The sequence below is a fragment of the Pelophylax lessonae genome (genome assembly GCF_965119305.1).
Source record: "Pelophylax lessonae genome assembly, chromosome: 9".
NCBI classification, from domain to species: Eukaryota; Metazoa; Chordata; class Amphibia; order Anura; family Ranidae; genus Pelophylax; species Pelophylax lessonae.
In genome coordinates this window covers 216,299,581-216,319,964 of record NC_138776.1, presented here as the reverse complement: position 1 = coordinate 216,319,964, position 20,384 = coordinate 216,299,581, and the positions used below count along the sequence as shown (strand labels likewise).

At 44.1% G+C, this 20,384-nt stretch overlaps 1 protein-coding gene across 1 annotated transcript in view; it reads left to right on the top strand.

Moving 5' to 3' along the window:
- The window catches only part of CALY (calcyon neuron specific vesicular protein), a 63,783-nt gene extending 53,157 nt beyond the window's left edge, over window positions 1–10,626 (top strand). The window contains exons 4-5 of the mRNA XM_082269350.1: window positions 3,877–3,990; window positions 10,122–10,626. Of these exons, the coding sequence (XP_082125476.1) occupies window positions 3,877–3,990; window positions 10,122–10,316 (309 nt within the window). The 3' untranslated portion in view covers window positions 10,317–10,626. The remainder of the gene's footprint in view (window positions 1–3,876; window positions 3,991–10,121) is intronic.
- The last annotated feature ends 9,758 nt before the right edge of the window (window positions 10,627–20,384 follow it).

Here is a 20,384-nt window from a genome sequence, read left to right as displayed (position 1 = left end):
CTCGAGCATCCCTATGAGTCCTTTCATTTAGTTACATAGTTACATAGTAGTTGAGGTTGAATAAAGACAATAGTCCATCCAGTTCAACCTGTGTAGGTGTGATCATTTCCCATACCCCTGAATGTTTTTATCCTTGAGATGTATGTCCAAGAGTCTTTTAAGAGTAGCCATGCTCCCCGCAGTTACTACCATTTGTGGTAGAGAATTCCACAGTCTTTTAGCCCTTACTGTAAAGAACCCCCTACGTAGCCTGAGGTTAAAACGCTTCTCCTCGCATTGTATGGCCTCGTGTCCTCATGCATTCCTTGCGATTGAATAGTTTATTTTCTATGCTCTGATCACCGTTGAGGTATTTGTAAATTGCTATCATGTCCCCTCTCAGGCGTCTCTTCTCCAGGGAGAATAAATTGAGCACTTCTAAACGTTCTTCGTAATTAAGGTCCTCTAATCCCCTAATAAGTTTTGTTTCCCTTCTCTTGTCTCTCTCTCCAGCTCCAACACATCCCTTCTGAGGACTGGTGACCAGAACTGGACAGAATACTCCAGATGTGGTCGGACCAGTGATTTATAAAGTGGAAGGATTATAGTTTTGTCTCTGGAATACATCCCCTTCCTTATGCATGCTAAGATTCTGCTGGCTTTGGCAGCCGCAGCTTGACATTGCATACTATTGCTAAGTCTATCTGCTACTAAGACTCCCAGATCTTTCTCCATTTTTGATACCCCCAGAGGTTCCCCCCCTAGCGTGTATTTTGCCAATGCGTTATTAGTCCCTAAGTGCAATACCTTGCACTTATCCACATTATACCTCATTTGCAATGAAGTTGCCCACTCTGTTATTTTGTTCAGGTCATTCTGCAAGATTTCTGCCTCCCGATGTGAAGTTATTGCCCTGCTCAATTTTGTGTCATCTGCAAACACTAAGATCGAGCTACTGACCCCGTCCTCAATGCTGTTAATGAATACATTGAACAAAATTGGACCCAGAACTGAGCCTTGGGGGACCCCACTTACCACCTCAGACCAGTCCGAGTATGCATTATTTACTACCACCCTTTGGACACACGCCCCTTTAACCAGTTCCACATCCAAGAGCAAACCTTGTGGTTGATGCCTGCGGACCTTAATTTATAAATCAGCCGTTTGTGGGGAACTGTATCAAACGCCTTAGCAAAATCCAGGTACACCACATCCACTGGTCTCCCACTGTCTAGCTCACAGCTAACCTCCTCATAGAATGTTAACAGATTGGTCTGACAGGAACGCTCCTTTGTAAACCTGTGCGGATTACTGCTGATGATATTATTGATTTTAGCAAACTCCTGGATATAGTCCCTTATCATCCCCTCCAGAAGTTTACATACTATTGATGTCAGGCTGACTGGCCTATAATTCCCTGGGATATGCCTCTGCCCTTTTTTGAATATTAGTATCACGTTCGCTTTTCTCCAGTCACCTGGTACAGTTCCTGTCATAATACTGTCAGCAAAGATCAGGAACAGTGGTCTAGATATAACCTTACTGAGTTCATTGAGTACTCTCGGATGTACGCCATCCGGGCCTGGTGATTTATTTGTGTTAATTTTATCCAGCCTTTCCCTGATTTCCCCCTCTGTTAGCCATAGCGGCAAGTCTTGTGAATTACTGTTAACCATACAGTCGTGGTCAGTGTACCCCTCCGTTTCCTGTGTAAAGACTGAGGAGAAGAAAGCATTAAGCACAGTTGCCTTTTCCTTGTCCTCTGTAACCATCCTCCCATCATCGTTAATTATGCGTGCAACATGCTCTGACCTCGTTTTTTTGCTGTTGATATATTTAAAGAATTTCTTAGGGTTCTTTTTATTATCCTCCGTTATTTGTCTCTCAAAGTTAATTTTTGCCATTTTGATTTCGTATTTACATTTTTAATTCCTTATATTGTTTGAAAGTCGATAACGTCCCCTCTGATTTATATTTCTTGAAGGCCATAATTTTTTCTCTAATAAGTTTATTTACATTACGGCTAAGCCAGCCAGGTTTGGCTTTGGCTCTTTTAAATTTATTTCCCATAGGAATGCATTGCGAGATGTATTTGTTTAATATATTGCTAAAACAATCCCATTTTTCCTCCGTGTTCAGTGATCCTAGGGTTTTTTCCCAGTTTATTTCCTCCATCATTGAGCACAGTTTGGGAAAGTTTTCCCTTCTGAAGTTTAGGGTTCTTATGTTGTCCTCCTGCCTTGCTACCTAGTGATTTACGCTGAATGTGATCGACCTGTGATCGCTAGAACCCAAGTTGTTCCGGACTCCTACATCTGAGATTAGATCTGGGTCATAAGTAATTAATAGATCCAACACTGCATTCATTCTAGTAGGAGAATTTACCATCTGAGACATGTAGTTGTCCTGTAAGGTTTCCATGAAGAGACGGGCCTTTTGTGAGTGTGCAATCCCCTCTTCCCAGTTAATGTCAGGATAGTTTAAGTCCCCTAATATGATGACTGGCCCCAGCTTTGCCACTTTACCCAACAGTGCCATAAATTCCAACTCTACCTCCTCCCTTTGGTTGGGTGGCCTATAGCAAACCCCCACAAATACTTTCCATTTGATGGTGAAACTTACTGACCAATGGATGGCTTGGTGGAGTATGTGTCTATACTCCAAGTTCACTGAAGACAGTTTATGCATATGCATTTTTAATTATATACTTAGCATAGATTATCTGTTTTTGATTATTATAATATATATATAACCTTGAGCTTGCAAAGGATCATAGTTAATAGTTACATACTGTAGTTCATCAGGTTGAAAAAAGTCCATCCAGTTCAATCAAATAATAAAAAATAAAAATACACACACAAATCAAAAATCTCCATATACACTATCCTTTACCCACAGTTGATCCAGAGGAAGGCAAAAAAAAATCCCAATAAAGCATGATCCGATTTGATCCAGCTGGGAAAATACATTCCTTCGTAATCTCCCAAAAGGCAAGCGGATATTCTCTGGATCAACTTTACCTATAAATATTAGTATCCAGTTATATTATGTGCATTTAGGAAAGAATTCAGGCCTTATTTTTAAAACAATCTACTGAGCTTGCCAGAACCAGCTCTTGAGGGAGTCTATTCCACATTTTCACAGCTCTTACTGTGAAGAAGCCTTTCTGTATTTGGAGTTAAAAAATATTTTCCGCCAGACGTAAAGAGTGCTCCCTTGTCCTCTTGATAACCCTTAAGTGAATACCTCTACACCAAGTGCATATGCACCACTTATGTATTTATACATGTTGATTATACCGCTCTTAGTCTTCTCTTCTCTTCTCAAAAAAGAATAAATTCAACCTCATTTCTTCTTGATTGATTCCCAGTCCTGCTTCTCAGTTCGGCTGACCCCAACTGACTATATTTTTAATTTAAACATTTAGAAATGTTTGTTTGAAATGTTGCTCTTCTTTTAGTGCCGGTTTACACTAGGTCGCTCCGACTTAGGGGGCGACCTGTGAAGTCGCCTGCAGCGCGACTTCGGCGCGACTTGCACGGACCTCATAAAATGAATGTCTATGCAAGTCGCCTCCAGGTCGCCCCAAAGTAGTACAGGACCCTTTTTCTAAGTCGGAGCGACTTATGTCGCTCCTATTAGAACGGCTCCTGTACTACACAATGGGAGCGTGACGGACCGCGACTTGTCAGGCTGACAAGTCACGGTCCAAGTCGGATCAATGTGAATGCGGTCTTAAGGTAATGTGTGCTGTGATTGTAATTAAAAAAATATCTCTGTGGACCTTCCATTATGTGCAGAAAGAAATGATGAACATTTAATCCAAATATTTTCTATTATTCATTCTTAAAGATTCCTAAAAGATGTTTCATTTTTTTTTTTTTTTGACTTCTCAAGCTGACTGGTCTGATTCTGATCACCATGGTTTTTCTGGCTTGTCTTCTGATGCTGGTGATGTACAAGGCTCTGTGGTATGAACAGCTCACTTGTCCTGAAGGTTTCATTTTCAAGGTACTGTGACCATTTCAACATATAAAGTGATTGTAAAGTCCTGTTTTTTTTTTTCCTATAAAAATAATAAACATGTTCTACTCACCTTCTCTGTTGCAGTGGATTTGCACAGAGCAGCCCAGATCCCCCTCTTCTTGGGTCCCTCTTCTGTAATCCTGGCCCCTCCCTCCAGTTCAGTGCCCCCACAGCAGGCAGCTTGTTATAGGGGCACCAAGCTGAGTCCCAGCTCCCTGTGTTTATTTAGACACGGAACCCCGCCCCCTTTCTGCCCTGATTGGCTAGATGACTTTCATTAAAAGCAGTGGAAGCCAATGGAGCTGCTGCTGTGTCTCAGCCATCTAGGACGGAGAATCTCGGTCGGTTGAGACACTTGTGGACATCGTTGGACAGAGAGGGACCTCAGGTAAGTGTTTGGGTGCATGAGGGGGGCTGCTGCACACAGAAGGCTTTTTATCTTAATGCATGGAATGATTAAGATAAAAAACCTTCTGCCTTTACAACTCCTTTAACCACTTCTGGACCGGAAGGATTTGCCCCCTTAATGACCAGGCCATATTTTGTGATTCGGCACTGCGTAAATTTAATAGAAACCTGCGAGGGCGTGCCACACTGTACTGAAATAAAATTGATGTCCTTTTTTTTCCCCACAAATAGACCTTTCTTTTGGTGGTATTTGATTTTTTTATTTTTTGCGCTATAAACAAAAAAAGAACGCCAAATCAGAAAAAAAAACAATATTTTTCACATTCCCCCCCAAAAAATTGTTTCAATTGGTTAAAAATTTTTCATCCTTTTAGGCCATAGAAAAAAAAGTTGTATTCTGTTACATATTTTTGGCTAAAAAACAAAAAAATCGCAATAAGCAATTTGCGCAAAAGTTATTGCGTCTACAAGCTAGGGGAAAGATTTATGTCATTTTTGTTTATTTATTTATTTTTTTTACTAGTGGCGGAGATCTGCGATTTTTAGCGGGACTGCGGCGGACTGATCGGATCCCTAACTAACATTTTTGACACTTTTGGGGGTACCAGTGACATTACTACAGTAATCAGTGCTAAAAATATGCACTGTTACTGTAATAATGACACTGGCAGGGAAGGGGTTAACCTAGTGGGTGATCAATGGGTTAAATTTAAGCCTAGGGGAGTGTTTACTAACTGTGGGGGGAGGGGCCTGTGAAATGACCATAGAGACCTGTGATCCTATATAGAAGGATCACAGGCACACTGTGATCATTTCAGAGAGAAGAACGGTCAGCTGTGTTTACAACAGCTGCCCATCCTTCTCTCTCAGCGGGGAGCGATTGTGTGTGGCTGTGTGGCTGGCGGCAATCGGTGCCGCCAGCCCCGTGCATCGGCATCCCCGCTGCCTAGTGGGGGCAGGAACGCGCCGCCGGCACCACGCGTGCCACCGATGTAGTCGGTTCATGCAGGAGGGTCTGCCTGCCGCAGTAAAACTGCGGCGGGCGGTCCGGGACTCGTTAAGGGCAAACAAACAACGATGCATGTTTAAAATGACAGTCCTGATGCAAAATCCTACTGGTAACAACATCCCTTTTCCAGTAAAGTCTGTTATGTGTTGACCAGGTTTACATGTATACTGTACATTTTCTACCTGTAACTTATTTTTATTGTGTGTTCTTCATTTCTTCAGTTATAACCAATGACTCCGCTTTAACCTTTTTGATAATTTTTTTGTTTCCTTTCTGCTGCTCCTACTTTAAAAAAAAATGTGCTCCATGTTTCTTGGTAAGCAAACAGAACCAGGGCCACTTTAAGCCACAGGTTTCTCTGGGGGGACAATTAAAAATGGAGAGCTGATACTGCTGTAATGCTACCCCCACAGGAGCCGCTTGGTATATTGGGTACTCTGTTCTCTGCCAGGACTCAGTAAGCAGCTTTGTCCCCTCTGACACACCTAGATATATCTTAGTGTTCTGCAAGGACCTATGTTAGTCTAGGTATGAGTATACTGCCATAACCATGCCTCCCAACTTTTTCAGATGGGAACGAGGGACACTAACTAGCAATAGTATATAGTCATAGGACACACCCACTGCCATGCCCCCTTAAAGGAGAATTATACATGAAAAAAGATTAGTTAAAAGTGCTTTTATTATACACTACTAATCCTTTATACATTTACAAATGCAACAAAAAAAGAATTTAGATTAAAGTGCATTTTTCTATACAATTATATAGATCAGACCAAAATGAGGGACTTTGTTCCAAATCAGGGACAGTCCCTCGAAATCAGGGACAGTTGGGAGCTATGCCATAACTATATCAGCATATGAAATTAGACACCAGACTGTGAATAAAGTAAGTATATTATTGCAAGGCAAAAATAAGAAAATGCACAAGAACAGTAAGTAGGTAAATAAGACCTTTGAATGAAACAAGCTAACTGACTTGAATACCAGACTATTATGGCAGTTAGTTCAAATCACCATAGCACTTAAAGTGGAGTTCCGCCCCCCCCCCCCTCAAAAAAAAAAATTAAAAGTCAGCAGCTACACATACTGTAGCTGCTGACTTTTAATATTAGGACACTTACCTGTCCTGGAGTCCAGCGATGTTGGCACCGCAGCCAATGTTTCCATTGGCTGTCGGGTGCTGCCGCCGCCATTGCCGGTCAGGGAACCCAGCAGTGAAGCCTTGCGGCTTCACGGGCGGATCTCTACTGTGCATGCACAAAGTGCGCTGTGCATTCAGATTGACTCGATGGCGGGGGAAGGAGGAGGGGGCCAAACTTCCAAGGGACGGCACCGCGGCACCTTCTCTCGGAAGTGGGGAATGGTACCTGTCAAAAACATGTACCCATTCCCCCTTCCCCCCTGAAAGATGCCAAATGTGGCACCGGAGGGGGGGAGGAAGCGAATGAGCGCACAAGTTCCACTTTTGGGTTGATCTCCACTTTAAGCTAAATTTAACTACAGCAGCAGCACAGGTATAGAAGCAGCAAAAACCTTGAACCATTTGAATCTTGAACACCATAAACTGTAAAGTCTCACAGTACCTCTTAGGCAGGCCATAGATGATTGTTTTGTACCTCTTAGACAGGCCATAGATGATGTATTTTTTTTTTTTGGTGTTCAACCTGCGGGTTGAATTAAAAAGTAATAATTTGATCCCCCCCATCAACACACTCGATGTTGAAGCAGAAATTCCTTTCGCGGAGCTATTGTATTCTGACATCAGCAAAAGCTCCCTGTCATCAGAACACAATTATCAGATTTCTGTACAACCAGCCTGCCCGGTCCCAGCTGAACCATCTGAATTTCAATCCATCTATGGTGGGCTATATATTACAGTGCCTTGCGAAAGTATTCGGCCCCCTTGAACTTTGCGACCTTTTGACACATTTCAGGCTTCAAACATAAAGATATAAAACTGTATTTTTTTGTGAAGAATCAACAAAAAGTGGGACACAATCATGAAGTGGAATGAAATTTATTGGATATTTCAAACTTTGTTAACAAATAAAAAACTGAAAAATTGGGCGGGCAAAATTATTCAGCCCCCTTAAGTTAATACTTTGTAGCGCCACCTTTTGCTGCAATTACAGCTGTAAGTCGCTTGGGGTATGTCTCTATCAGTTTTGCACATCTTCTTCCTTCTTTTATTGTTGTCTTTTAGTAGGACCACAAGTGATACCAACAAAAGACCATGGAACACCTATAAATATATATATATACAGTGGGTACGGAAAGTATTCAGACCCCCCTTAAATTTTTCACTCTTTGTTATATTGCAGCCATTTGCTAAAATCATTTAAGTTCATTCTTCTTCCTCATGAATGTACACATAGCACCCCATACTGACAGAAAAACACAGAATTGTTGACATTGTTGCAGATTTATTAAAAAAGAAAAACTGAAATATCACATGGTCCTAAGTATTCAGACCCTTTGCTCAGTATTTAGTAGAAGCCCCCTTTTGATCTAATACAGCCAGGAGTCTTTTTGGGAAAGATGCAACAAGTCTTTCACACCTGGATTTGGGGATCCTCTGCCATTCCTCCTTGCAGATCCTCTCCAGTTCTGTCAGGTTGGATGGTAAACGTTGGTGGACAGCCATTTTTAGGTCTCTCCAGAGATGCTCAATTGGGTTTAAGTCAGGGCTCTGGCTGGGCCATTCAAGAACAGTCACGGAGTTGTTGTGAAGCCACTCCTTCGTTATTTTAGCTGTGTGCTTAGGGTCATTGTCTTGTTGGAAGGTAAACCTTCGGCCCAGTCTGAGGTCCAGAGCACTCTGGAGAAGGTTTTTGTCCAGGATATCCCTGTATTGGGCGCATTTATCTTTCCCTCGATTGCAACCAGTCATCCTGTCCCTGCAGCTGAAAAACACCCCCACAGCATGATGCTGCCACCACCATGCTTCACTGTTGGGACTGTATTGGACAGGTGATGAACAGTGCCTGGTTTCCTCCACACATACCGCTTAGAATTAAGGCCAAAAAGTTCTATTTTGGTCTCATCAGACCAGAGAATCTTATTTCTCACCATCTTGGAGTCCTTCGGGTGTTTTTTAGCAAACTCCATGCAGGCTTTCATGTGTCTTACACTGAGGAAAGGCTTCCGTCGGGCCACTCTGCCATAAAGCCCCGACTGGTGGAGGGCTGCAGTGATGGTTGACTTTCTACAACTTTCTCCCATCTCCTGACTGCATCTCTGGAGCTCAGCCACAGTGATCTTTGGGTTCTTCTTTACCTCTCTCACCAAGGCTCTTCTCCCCCGATAGCTCAGTTTGGCCGAACGGCCAGCTCTAGGAAGGGTTCTGGTCGTCCCAAACGTCTTCCATTTGAGGATTATGGAGGCCACTGTGCTCTTAGGAACCTTAATTGCAGCAGAAATCTTTTTGTAACCTTGGCCAGATCTGTGCCTTGCCATAATTCTGTCTCTGAGCTCTTCAGGCAGTTCCTTTGACCTCATGATTCTCATTTGCTCTGACATGCATTGTGATCTGGAAGGTCTTATATAGACAGGTGTGTGGCTTTCCTAATCAAGTCCAATCAGTATAATCAAACACAGCTGGACTCAAATGAAGGTGTAGAACCATCTCAAGGATGATCAGAAGAAATGGAAAGCACCTGAGTTAAATATATGAGTGTCACAGCAAAGGGTCTGAATACTTAGGACCATGTGATATTTCAGTTTTTCTTTTTTAATAAATCTGCAACAATGTCAACAATTCTGTGTTTTTCTGTCAGTATGGGGTGCTATGTGTACAATCATGAGGAAGAAGAATGAACTTAAATGATTTTAGCAAATGGCTGCAATATAACAAAGAGTGAAAAATTTAAGGGGGTCTGAATACTTTCCGTACCCACTGTATATATATATATATATATTCTATTCCCCAATAATACACCACTTGAGCACGGGAGATATGTTTTAAGTATTAGGAGAGCTAAGGGGGGCTGCTGCACACAGAAGGCTTTTTTTTTTTTTACCTAATGCATAGAACCACTTTAAGCTGGAGGTGTTGACTTGGCCTTCAATTCTCCAGATCTCAAATAATAAAGCATCTGTGCAATGTTCTGGAAAAACATGTCTAATACATAGAGGCCCCACATTGCAACTTACAGGACTTAAAGAATTTGCTACTGATGGCATGGTGCCAAATACCACAGCATACATTCAGAGGTCTAGTGGAATCCACCCCCCAGCGGATCAGGGCTGTTTTGGCAGGAAAAGGGGGACCTAATCTATATTAGGTGGATGGTCCTAAAGTTATGGCTGATCAGTGTATATCTGTCTAGGTTGGCCTCCTTCCTCCACAGGTAATAGTTTCTGTATACACAATGAACATACTGTATGAGACAGAAAAAGCAAGCATAGTGCAGCAACAATTTTTACTCATAAAAGACAATGTTTAAAAACACGTACACGGGCCTTTGTTATGCATAATTTAATGTTTGGACTCTGTTTTACCTACCCTTGTTGCATCTGTTGTATGTTCATAAAAAAATAATGAAATATTTTGAACGAGAAAAACATGTACACGCCACTTTCCCAGCACTAGGGACAAGATCACTCATTATAACATAATGGAAGCTTACCTATTGTCAATTGCATATTCTTATTGTGTTGAATCTATTATTTTGTGACTGAGCCTTTTCTTTTACAGCACAAGCATTGCTCTCCTACAGACCTGGAAATGTATTATTCCCAGCAAGAAGCAGGACCACATGGCACCCTATACACAGCAATCACACAGGCCAAGAAGACTCTTCCAGAACTGCCTTCCCCATGGTTGCCGGTCATCAATGCCCTAAAGGAGGCAGAAAAAGCCAAAAGAGAGATGGGGGCAGCACAGCAGTGAGTTTATATAGCTAAGGAAAGGGGGAAATCTGTGAGATCAAGGAAGATTTAAGGAAGAAGGTTGGCTTTTGGAAGAGCTGGAAGTTTTCCCTATCACCATGCACTACTTTGCCTGAAACATCTTCATGTAAAAATAAAACTTAGTCCCAGTTAGCAAGGTGTGTCGGAGATGCAATAAAGTTAACACACTTAATATTTTGCAGAATGTCTTTTGTGGGTCAGGGTTTCCATAAAAATACTAATCATTGTTACAGAGAGGGAATTCAAGAGAACTGGAGAAAAAAGTAAAACATAGACAAGTAATTTTACCACCATTCAAAGATATCATGGACAAGTCATAAAAAACAGAGTGAAATCCCAAACAACTCTGTGCAGCACTTTAAGGACAGTCAGTACTCATGTTTGCTGTACTCTCATAATCTCTAGAATGCTTTTTCACTTTCTCAATGCAGTTATTTCCATTTATTGCTTTTAACTATCTTTTATTATAGTTGCCATATTGTTGCTTGTTAAAATGATGGAATAGGATTAAATGGGATATGCCACTTGAAAACAGAAGTGAAACCCTCATCAAGACCATCAGTATAATACCTTTTCATTATACTGGTAAACCTAAGCTGATATTTACCAAGATGGTATAATAGTTGGGTCTGATTTAGTACTGTGTAAGGTTAAGGACAGTGAATTAAACATAAACATCCAATTATGTGCAAGATAAAATAAAAAATATAGGAGCCTTTTCTGCACGTGTTTGGATATTCAAAATGCACCATTTCAGTTCATTTCACATTAAACTTTAGTAAATGAGGCACACATAGTCTGCTAAGTCAACATAAACTATATCAGGGCATGGGTCCCAGTGTTGTAACTTGAACAGTATAAGGGCCAGAGACCCTTCATGTTGCTATTTGGAGAGGATGTGATCCGTTTTAAGCTTAAAGTGGAAAAAAAAAATTCATATTGTATTGTGAAATCATGGCATATCATTTGTATGCTACATTAAATATATTACTTTTAACTGTACAGTGGCCTATGTTTCATTAATTTCTTAAACTCCTTTCAGTCGGATGGATATTTTCATATAGATAATTTCATGTTATCAGCAACTTGCCTGAGAAATACATAGCTCTTCCAGAAAAAAGGCGAAAATCTGGGCATCTCATTTACCATAAGGAAGTATCCATGTGAAGTTAATACTGGTATTTTGCTTTGATTCCACAGTCTGTCTGCCATCATCATCAGCAATAATAATATTGTTGTGTTTTTTTTTTTTAATTACATAGTTACATAGTAGGTGAGGTTGAATAAAGACAATAGTCCATCCAGTTCAACCTGTGTAGGTGTGTGTGGCTGTAATCATCTCACATACCCCTGAATGTTCTGATCCTTGAGATGTACGTCTAATAGTCTTTTGAAAGCCACCATACTTCCCGCAGAAACCACCTCTTGTGGTAGAGAATTCCACAATCTTGTAGCCCTAACAGTAAAGAACCCCCCACGTTGCCTGAGGTTAAAATGCTTCTCCTCTAATCGCATTGTATGCCCTCGGGTCCTCATGCAATCCCTTCGACTGAACAGCTTTTTTTCCAAGCTGAGATCCCCGTTGAGATATTTATAAATTGCTATCATGTCCCCCCTCAGGCGTCTCTTCTCCAGGGAGAATAAATCAAGCGATTGCAGACGCTCTTCATATATAAGGTCCCCCAATCCCCTAATCAGTTTAGTTGCCCTTCTCTGGACTCTCTCCAGCTCCAACACATCCCTCCTGAGGACTGGCGACCAGAACTGGACAGAATACTCCAGATGCGGTCGGACCAGAGTTTTATAAAGTGGAAGGATTATAGTCTTATCTCTGGAATACATCCCTTTCTTTATGCATGCTAATATTCTGCTGGCTTTGGCAGCTGCCGCTTGACATTGCATGCTATTGCCTAATCTATCATCAACCAAGACTCCCAGATCTTTCTCCATTTTTGATTCCCCCAAGGATTCCCCTCCTAAAGTGTATTGTGTTTTTATGTTTTTAGTCCCCAAGTGGAAAACTTTACACTTCTCCACATTAAACCTCATTTGCCATGTCGTTGCCCACTCCGTTATTTTGTCCAGGTCATTCTGTAGGATATCTGCATCATGCTGTGCAGTTATTGCCCTGGCCAATTTTGTGTCATCTGCAAAAACTGATAACGAACTACTGATCCCGTCCTCAATGCTGTTTATGAATAAATTGAACAAGGTTGGTCCCAGGACTGAGCCCTGGGGGACCCCGCTTACTACCTCAGACCAGTCTGAGTATGCGCTGTTTATTACCACCCTTTGGACACGCCCTTTTAGCCAGTTCCGTATCCAAGAGCAAACCCTGCGGTCGATACCTGCAGACCTTATTTTATAAATTAAGCGCTTGTGGGGAACTATATCAAACGCCTTAGCAAAATCCAAGTACACCACATCTACTGGTCTGCCCCTATCTAGCTCACAGCTCACCCCCTCGCAGAATGTTAAGAGATTGGTTTGCAAGAACGCCCATTTGTAAACCCGTGCTGATTACTGCTGATGATGTTGTTGTCTTTAGCAAACTCTACGATATACAGTAGTCCCTTATCATCCCCTCCAGAAGTTTACATACTATTGATGTCAAACTGATGGGCCTATAATTTCCCAGGATATGCCTCTGCCCCTTTTTGAATATCGGAATCATGGTAGCTTTCCTCCAATCCCCCGGTACATCTCCTGTCCTAATACTGTCAGCAAAGATCAGGAACAGTGGTCTAGATATAACCTTACTCCTTGAGTACTCTCGGATGTACGCCATCTGGGCCTGGTGATTGGTTTGTGTTAAGTTTATCCAGCCTTTCCCTGATTTCACGATCTGTTAGCCATAGTGGCAAGTCCTGTGTATTACTACTAACCATACAGTCATGGTCAGTGTACCCCTCATTTTCCTGAGTAAAGACTGACGAGAAAAAAGCATTCAGCACGGTTGCTTTTTCAGTCTGTAACCATCCTCCCATCATCGTTAATTATGTGTGCAATATGCTCTGCCCTAGTTTTGCTGTTGATATATTTAAAGAATTTATTTGTTTTTTTTTTTACTATCCTCCGCTATTTGTCTCTCAAAGTTGATTTTAGCCATCTTGATTTCGTGTTTACTTTTCCTATTTGCCTCCTTGTATTGCTCGAAAGCCGATACTGTGCCCCCTGATTTATATTTCTTGAAGGCCATTTTTTTTCCCCTAATACGTTTTTTCCCATAGGAATGCACTGCAAGATGCATTTGCTTAATATGTTCCTAAAGCATTCCCATTTTTCCTCTGTGGTCAGTGATCCCAGGGTTTGGTCCCAGTTTACCCTTTCCATCAATGAGTACAATTTTGGAAAGTTTGCTCTTCTGAAGTTTAGGGTTCTTATGTTCCCCACTTGCCTTGTTATATTGTTATTTAGACTAAATGTGATCATCCTGTGATCGCTAGAGCCCAGGTAGTCCTGGACTCCTACCTCCGAGATTATGTCTGGGTCATTAGTGATCAATAGATCCAGGACTGCGTTTTCTCTAGTCAGAGAGTCCACCAACTGTGACATGTAATTATCCTGTAAGGTTTCTGTGAATAGACGGGCCTTCTGTGAGTGTGTATTCCCCTCTTCCCAGTCAATGTCGGGATAATTGAAGTCCCCCAATATGATGACTGATCCCAGTTTTGCCACTTTACCCAGTAGTGCTAAAAATTCCAGCTCTATCTCCTCCCCTTGTTTAGGTGGCCTATAGCAAACCCCCACAACTACTTTTCCCTTTTCTCCTTCCCTATGGAGTTCTACCCACACAGATTCTAAATCCATGCTCATCCCTTCTGTAATGTCACTCCTCTCTATCACCTTTACATTGTTCTTGACATAGAGACATACCCCTCCCCCTCTTTTTACTACCCTGTCCTTCCGGTACACTGAATACCCTTGGATATTGGCCAGCCAGTCATGTGAGGGGTCGAACCAAGTCTCCGTTATTCCCACAAGGTCTATGTCATCCTCATGTACTAACATTTCCAACTCATCCATTTTATTAGCTAGGCTCCTGGCATTAGCATATACCCCTCTTAGTTTTACGGAAGTTAAATGTGATTGGTGGTTATGTTTATTCCTGTTTGGTCTGAGGTTTTCCCGCACAGACCTGCCAATTGACGTTGTAGACCTACTGTCACTGCTGACTCTACAACTGCCTTCAGTCCTTTGCTCCCTCCTGACTGACTCTACTTCTGAGCCCTCCCCCCCGTCTCCTAGTTTAAAAGCCCCTCCAACTTGGTGGCCATCTTTCTCCCCAAAAGAGCTGTACCGTCCCCATTAAGGTGCAGCCCATCCTTACTAAAGAGCCGGTAGCCGACTGAGAAGTCAGCCCAGTTCTCCAGGAACCCAAACCCCTCCTTCCTACACCAATTCCTCAGCCACTTGTTAAGTTCCCTAATCTCCTTCTGCCTGTCTTGTGTGGCTCGAGGTACAGGCAGTATTTCGGAGAAAACCTATTCCTCAATCTATTACCTAAGTCCCTGAAATCGTTCTTTAGGATCCTCCACCTTCCTTTTACTTTGTCATTAGTGCCCACATGCACCATGACCGCTGGGTCATCCCCAGCCCCGCACAATAATCTGTCTGCCAGATCCACGATGTGCCGAACTCGGGCACCCGGTAAACAACATTCTGTTCGGCTACCGAGATCTTTTTGACAGATTGCCCTCTCTGTCCTCTTGATAATTGAGTCCCCAACTACCACAACCTGTCTGACCTTTCCTGAGTCACGGCCCCCCTTCTTCCTGGAGCCGCCGCTCCCCTGGCAGCTGGGGGAGGGCGCCTGCTCCAGCACTGCCACCCCTGAGCTGATATCCCCCTCAACCTGCAACATGGCAAATTTGTTAGGGTGTACCAACTCAGGACTGGCCTCCCTGACACTCTTCCCATTACCCTTCCTAACGGTCACCCAGCTGTGTACCACTGATGCTTGCGTCTCCTCTACTCCTCCCTCCTCTATGCTGGTCCCTGCCAGCGCCTGATGGGTAATGTCCAAGTTTCTTTCCAGGTTGTTGATGCAACGCAGTGTTGCCACTGTGTTTTCTAGATCCAGGATCTGGTCTTCCAGAGCAACAAGTCGCTCACATCTTGCACAGTGGTATTCGCCCTCGATTGGTTCATCAAGGAACTCATACATGGCGCAAGAAGTGCACTGAGTGGCATCCGCAATCCTGTCGGACATTATTACCCACTATTCTATGGGGATAATGTTAACGACCTGCTATTCCTTACCTACACTACCTCTATCTCCCCTGGTACTAAACCTGGGGTACTCACCAGTCGCTAAGATACTCACCAGTTGCAAAGATACTCATCTGTCGCAAAGATACTCACCAGTCGCAAAGATACTCACCAGTCGCAAGGATACTCACCAGTCTCAAAGATCCTCACCAGTCTCAAAGATCCTCACCAGTCGCAAGGTACTCACCAGTCGCAAAGATACTCACCAGTCGCAAAGATACTCACCAGTCGCAAGGATACTCACCAGTCGCAAAGATACTCACCAGTCGCAAGGATACTTACCAGTCTTCCCAGGTACTCAGTTGCAGAGACAGTCACACAGCAATCAGTTGCAGCACAGTCACACAGCTGTTGGTTCACAGAGCACAGTCACACAGCTTTCTCCCTTTCCTTGTTTGCAGCTGCTGCCTTACTCACAGCTGCTGCCACACACACTGAGAACGGATGGTCTCCTCCTCCTCACTGAGAACGGACGGTCTCCTCCTCCTCTGCTTCCAGGAACACTCTCTCCTCCTTTCCTCAGTACGGTGCGGCAGATTCCGACCTCCACCGCCGTTCTCTGACACTGAGAACGGACGGTCTCTCCTCACTGAGAACGGACGGTCTCCACCTCCTCCTCCACTATTTTCTGGACACTCTCCTCCTCCTGGCACACTCAGTCTCCTCCTCTCCTCAGTACGGTGCGGCGGTTTCCGACCTCCACCGCCGCTCTCTGCCTCGGTCCCCGCACCCGCGCCCGGTTTCCCGGTATCCTGGTGCGGCTCCCTAGTGCGGCTCCCTAGTGCGGCTCCCCGCCACACGTGTCCCCCGCAGCTCTTCCTCCACAGCTCCCTCGCTGCCGGTAGTTGCTCCGCCCACTCTGCAAGTTGACCTGTGTCAATGGAATTTTTTTACCTATATTTTTTTTGGGTCATGGTTTTGCATTTTATAGAAGAGTTGGGAGACCACTGGCTGGCTGTTGGTGTTTATTGCTACAGCTTCCTGCTATCAGCAGAATGTTATCAAATCTTGCAAAAGGGATGTAGCTAGGTTTCAACCCCTAAAACGTATACCTATTATAGGGAGTTAGCCTTGGACAGGGTTAAGAGAGGGCTACTGAAGTGGGCAGATACTTTTCCCTCAGACCTGGTTATTAATCAGCTGGTTTGAGAGCTTGAGTGGAGCTGTTTCCTAGCAGTGAAAGTGAGAGATGTATGCTGTCTGGAAGACTCCACAAGTGGACGGTGACCTGCTGGGGTGAGCTGGTCTGAAACTTGGACTTTACAATGTTTGTTTTGCTGGGATGCTAACCGGATTTAAAAGACTGTGTTATACTGATGAATAGAGCACCTTGAGTTGTTTTAAACTGCCCATCAAGACAAAGTCTGTCATTTTTGTGTTGCTTTTGCTGAATAAAGCATTTTTAATTTGACTGAACTGTCTCAAAGCTCCCTGTTAACCCCTCAGATCCTGACAATTGGTGGAGGATGCATTTGGCAGTTTGAGGAGTGCAGGCCAAACCCATGTCCTGGGTTAAAGCTGCACAGACTGGAAAAGCATCAAATAAAGCAATGAAGGACTTAAAGCGGAGTTCCGGGCACAAAATCTGTATTTTTTTTTTGTACACTCACCTTGTAATCGAAGATCGTAAATACTCACCTCAGGGTACTTCCTCCTCCAGCGCTGCGGCTCATCCCGTCACTTCCTGCCTCGCGATGATTCCTGGGAGCTGAACGTCATCGCTCCCAGGAATCAATGCGACGGCACCGGCCCCGCACGTCACTTCCGGGCGCACCGGAAGTGACGAGAGGGGCCGGTGCGGCGCATTCTGGGAGAAGAAGACGCGGAAGAAGACACCGAAGAGGACCGCGCCGGCCTCAGCTGCCCACAAGAGAAATGGAAACGCTGTGGAAGAAATTTTCAAAGTAAGTATTTCTTCTTGCAGGTAAGTGCGAACCGGGACAGATCAGAGACTAGCCATTGTGGAATGTGCTAGCCCTGACTGTCCCGGGGGTATGTTCATCAAAAAATGAGATCTGTGCCCGGAACTCCGCTTTAATTAAGCAACTGATACTGGTTAATAGGCAGGTACAGGCCAGCCAGGAGCAGGTCTTGGCACAGACAGTCGCTGTGCAACAGGAGACAAACTACTTACTGATGGAACAGATAGCAGGCTTACAGAAGGCAGTAATCCAGCAGGCTGAAGTGGTAAGAGGTGGCCCCTTTGTGAAGGGGGACCCGTGGAAGGCAGTACAGCAGACCCTGCAAAAGATGTCGGCCACGGATAATGTTGAAGCTTATTTGACGATGTTTGAAAGGATTGCAACAGCAAAGGTCTACCTGAGAAAGGCTGGGAGGATGTGCTGGCTCCTTTCCTGACTGCAGATCCCCAACTGTCATACTGTGACATGCACCCTTCTGCAACCAGAGAGCTGGGCCAGACCAAGGAGGTGCATTCAGTGCCAAGATGGCACCTTTTGAATGCAGGGCGTCTTTTCGGGTGCATAATTCAACTGACAGGAGCACCTTGGTGCCAAAGCTTCCTGAGAGCTGGCAGGGGGAACCCCGTGAGGTTCACTGTTGGTCCTGCTACCAACTGGGTCATGTAGTGGCAAAAAATCAAAAATGGGAGGAGCCAATAGAATGCGACATGAGTCATCGTCAATGGTCCGTGCATGCCTATGCAGTATGCAACCAGCCTGAATCTGCATGAGTGTGTGGTGTGGGTCAATGGGCAAGAGGTGGTAGTGCTCCTTGGTTCAGGGAGTGTTGTCACCCTGCTCTGAGCGGACAGGTTACAGGGAAAGCTGGTACCAGGGGAACAGGTCAGGGTCATCTGTGTGCATAGTGATGTGGGGGTAACTGCTCCACTAAAACTTGGGGTGGACCCAGGATTGCCTCATGACTTACTAGTCGGGCGAGAGTGTCCCATGTTTTGGGACTTGTATGAGCAAAAGCTCAAGGGTTCGGGGGTCTCCCCCAAAAAGCAGGAACCCTCAGAGGTTGTAATACTGTGTTGCAGGATATCAATACTGATTAAAGGTACCAGATGGCTGAACCTGCAGAAAGTGAGCCCGGCCCCCTGGAGGTGTTTGCGTGATTAGAAGCGGAAAGTACCTCCTCTGAGCCAGATTTGTCAGATCTCACGTGCTTCCGGGAGGATTTTCTTAGTGCTCAGATGAGGAACCCCATTTTGATCCTCACCAGGGAACAGGTCACGGTGTTAAATGGTGAACCACAGCAACCTGGGGCAGATATGCGGTTCCCCCATTTTGCTGTGAATCATGATTTGTTGTACAGAGTAACCAAAGACAATGATGAAGTGTTGGAACAACTGGTGGTACCAAAATCTTTTAGGTCTAAAGTATTACATTTGGCTCATAGTTATGTACTTGTGGGTCACCTTGGCGTGGCTATAACTTAGGAATGGGTTTTCCAGCATTTTTATTTGCCCAGTGTAATTAAGAAATTAAAGACTACTGCAAGTCCTGTCCCACCTGTCATAGAACACCCCATTTTCGCAGTCCGCTGGTACTGCTTCCAATTATCGAGGTTCCCTTTGATCACATAGCCATGGACTTGGTGGACCCCTTACCCAAGTCAGCTAGGGGACACCAATACATTTAGTTGTCCTTGACTATGCCACCAGGTATCCGAAAATTGCCCCTTTGAGAAATTGCTCATCCAAGGTCATTGCACTGGAGTTGTTTCATGTGTTAAAGCAGGGTTTAACCCAAAAGTGGAACTTCCGCTTTTGAGGGGGGAGCTGGTACCTAGTTTTGACAGGTACCCGCTTCCACTACCGCTCGGGACACGTCAGAGGTCCCAGGAGATTACTGGCCAATCAAGGCGTGCAGCGCGACTCGCACCCGGCTGTGAAGCCGCAAGCTGTCATAGCCGGGTGCCCACACTAGTGATGCCGGTGCCACCGAGAGCAGAGGAAGAGGATCAAGGCTTCGGGCAGCCGCATCGTTGGATTGTGGGACAGGTGAGTGTGTGCTTTTTAAGCCAGCAGCTACACTTTTTGTAGCTGCTGAATTTTAATAAACACCTAAAGGGCTGGAACACCACTTTAATGAGAACAGGGCTCCCATTCGAGATCTGACGGCTCAAGTTACCCCATTAATGTCTAAAGTGATGAAGGAGTTATGTAAACTGTTTACAATTAAACTCTTGCAGACTTCGGTGTATCATCCACAAACTGACGGTTAGTGGAACGGTTCAACAATACCTTAAAGGTGACACTAAAAAAAAAACGGTTGAGGGGAATGGTCGTGATTGGGATTGCTTGTTGTCAGCCTTATTGTTAGAGATGAGAGGTACTCCAGGCCTCCACGGCATTCTCCCCTTTGAGTTGGCTTATGGGAGACACCCCTCTGGACTACTGGATATAGTGAAATAGATATGGGAGCAAGAAGCTTCCCCTTATCGGAGTGTGGTGGAACACATTTCACAACTACAAGATCAAATGTAAAAAGTTTTGCTTATAATTAGGGAACATTTGCAGGCTGCGCAAAAGGCCCAGTGTTGTATGTACAACCGGTCTGCCAAGGTTAGAGAGTTTAAACTTTAGGATCGGGTACTGGTATTAGTGCCTACTGTAGAGAGCAAGTTTCCACCAAATGGCAAGGACCCTTTGAGATAGTCGAGATGGTGGGGAAGGTAATTATAAGGTCCATCAGCCCACCAAATGAAAACCCTATCAGATTTACCATGTCAATTTGATCAAATCATGAAAAGATGTGTTTTTTTTTGTTTTTGTTTTTTTTTTACGGTCAGTCGGAAGGTCCAGGAAGAT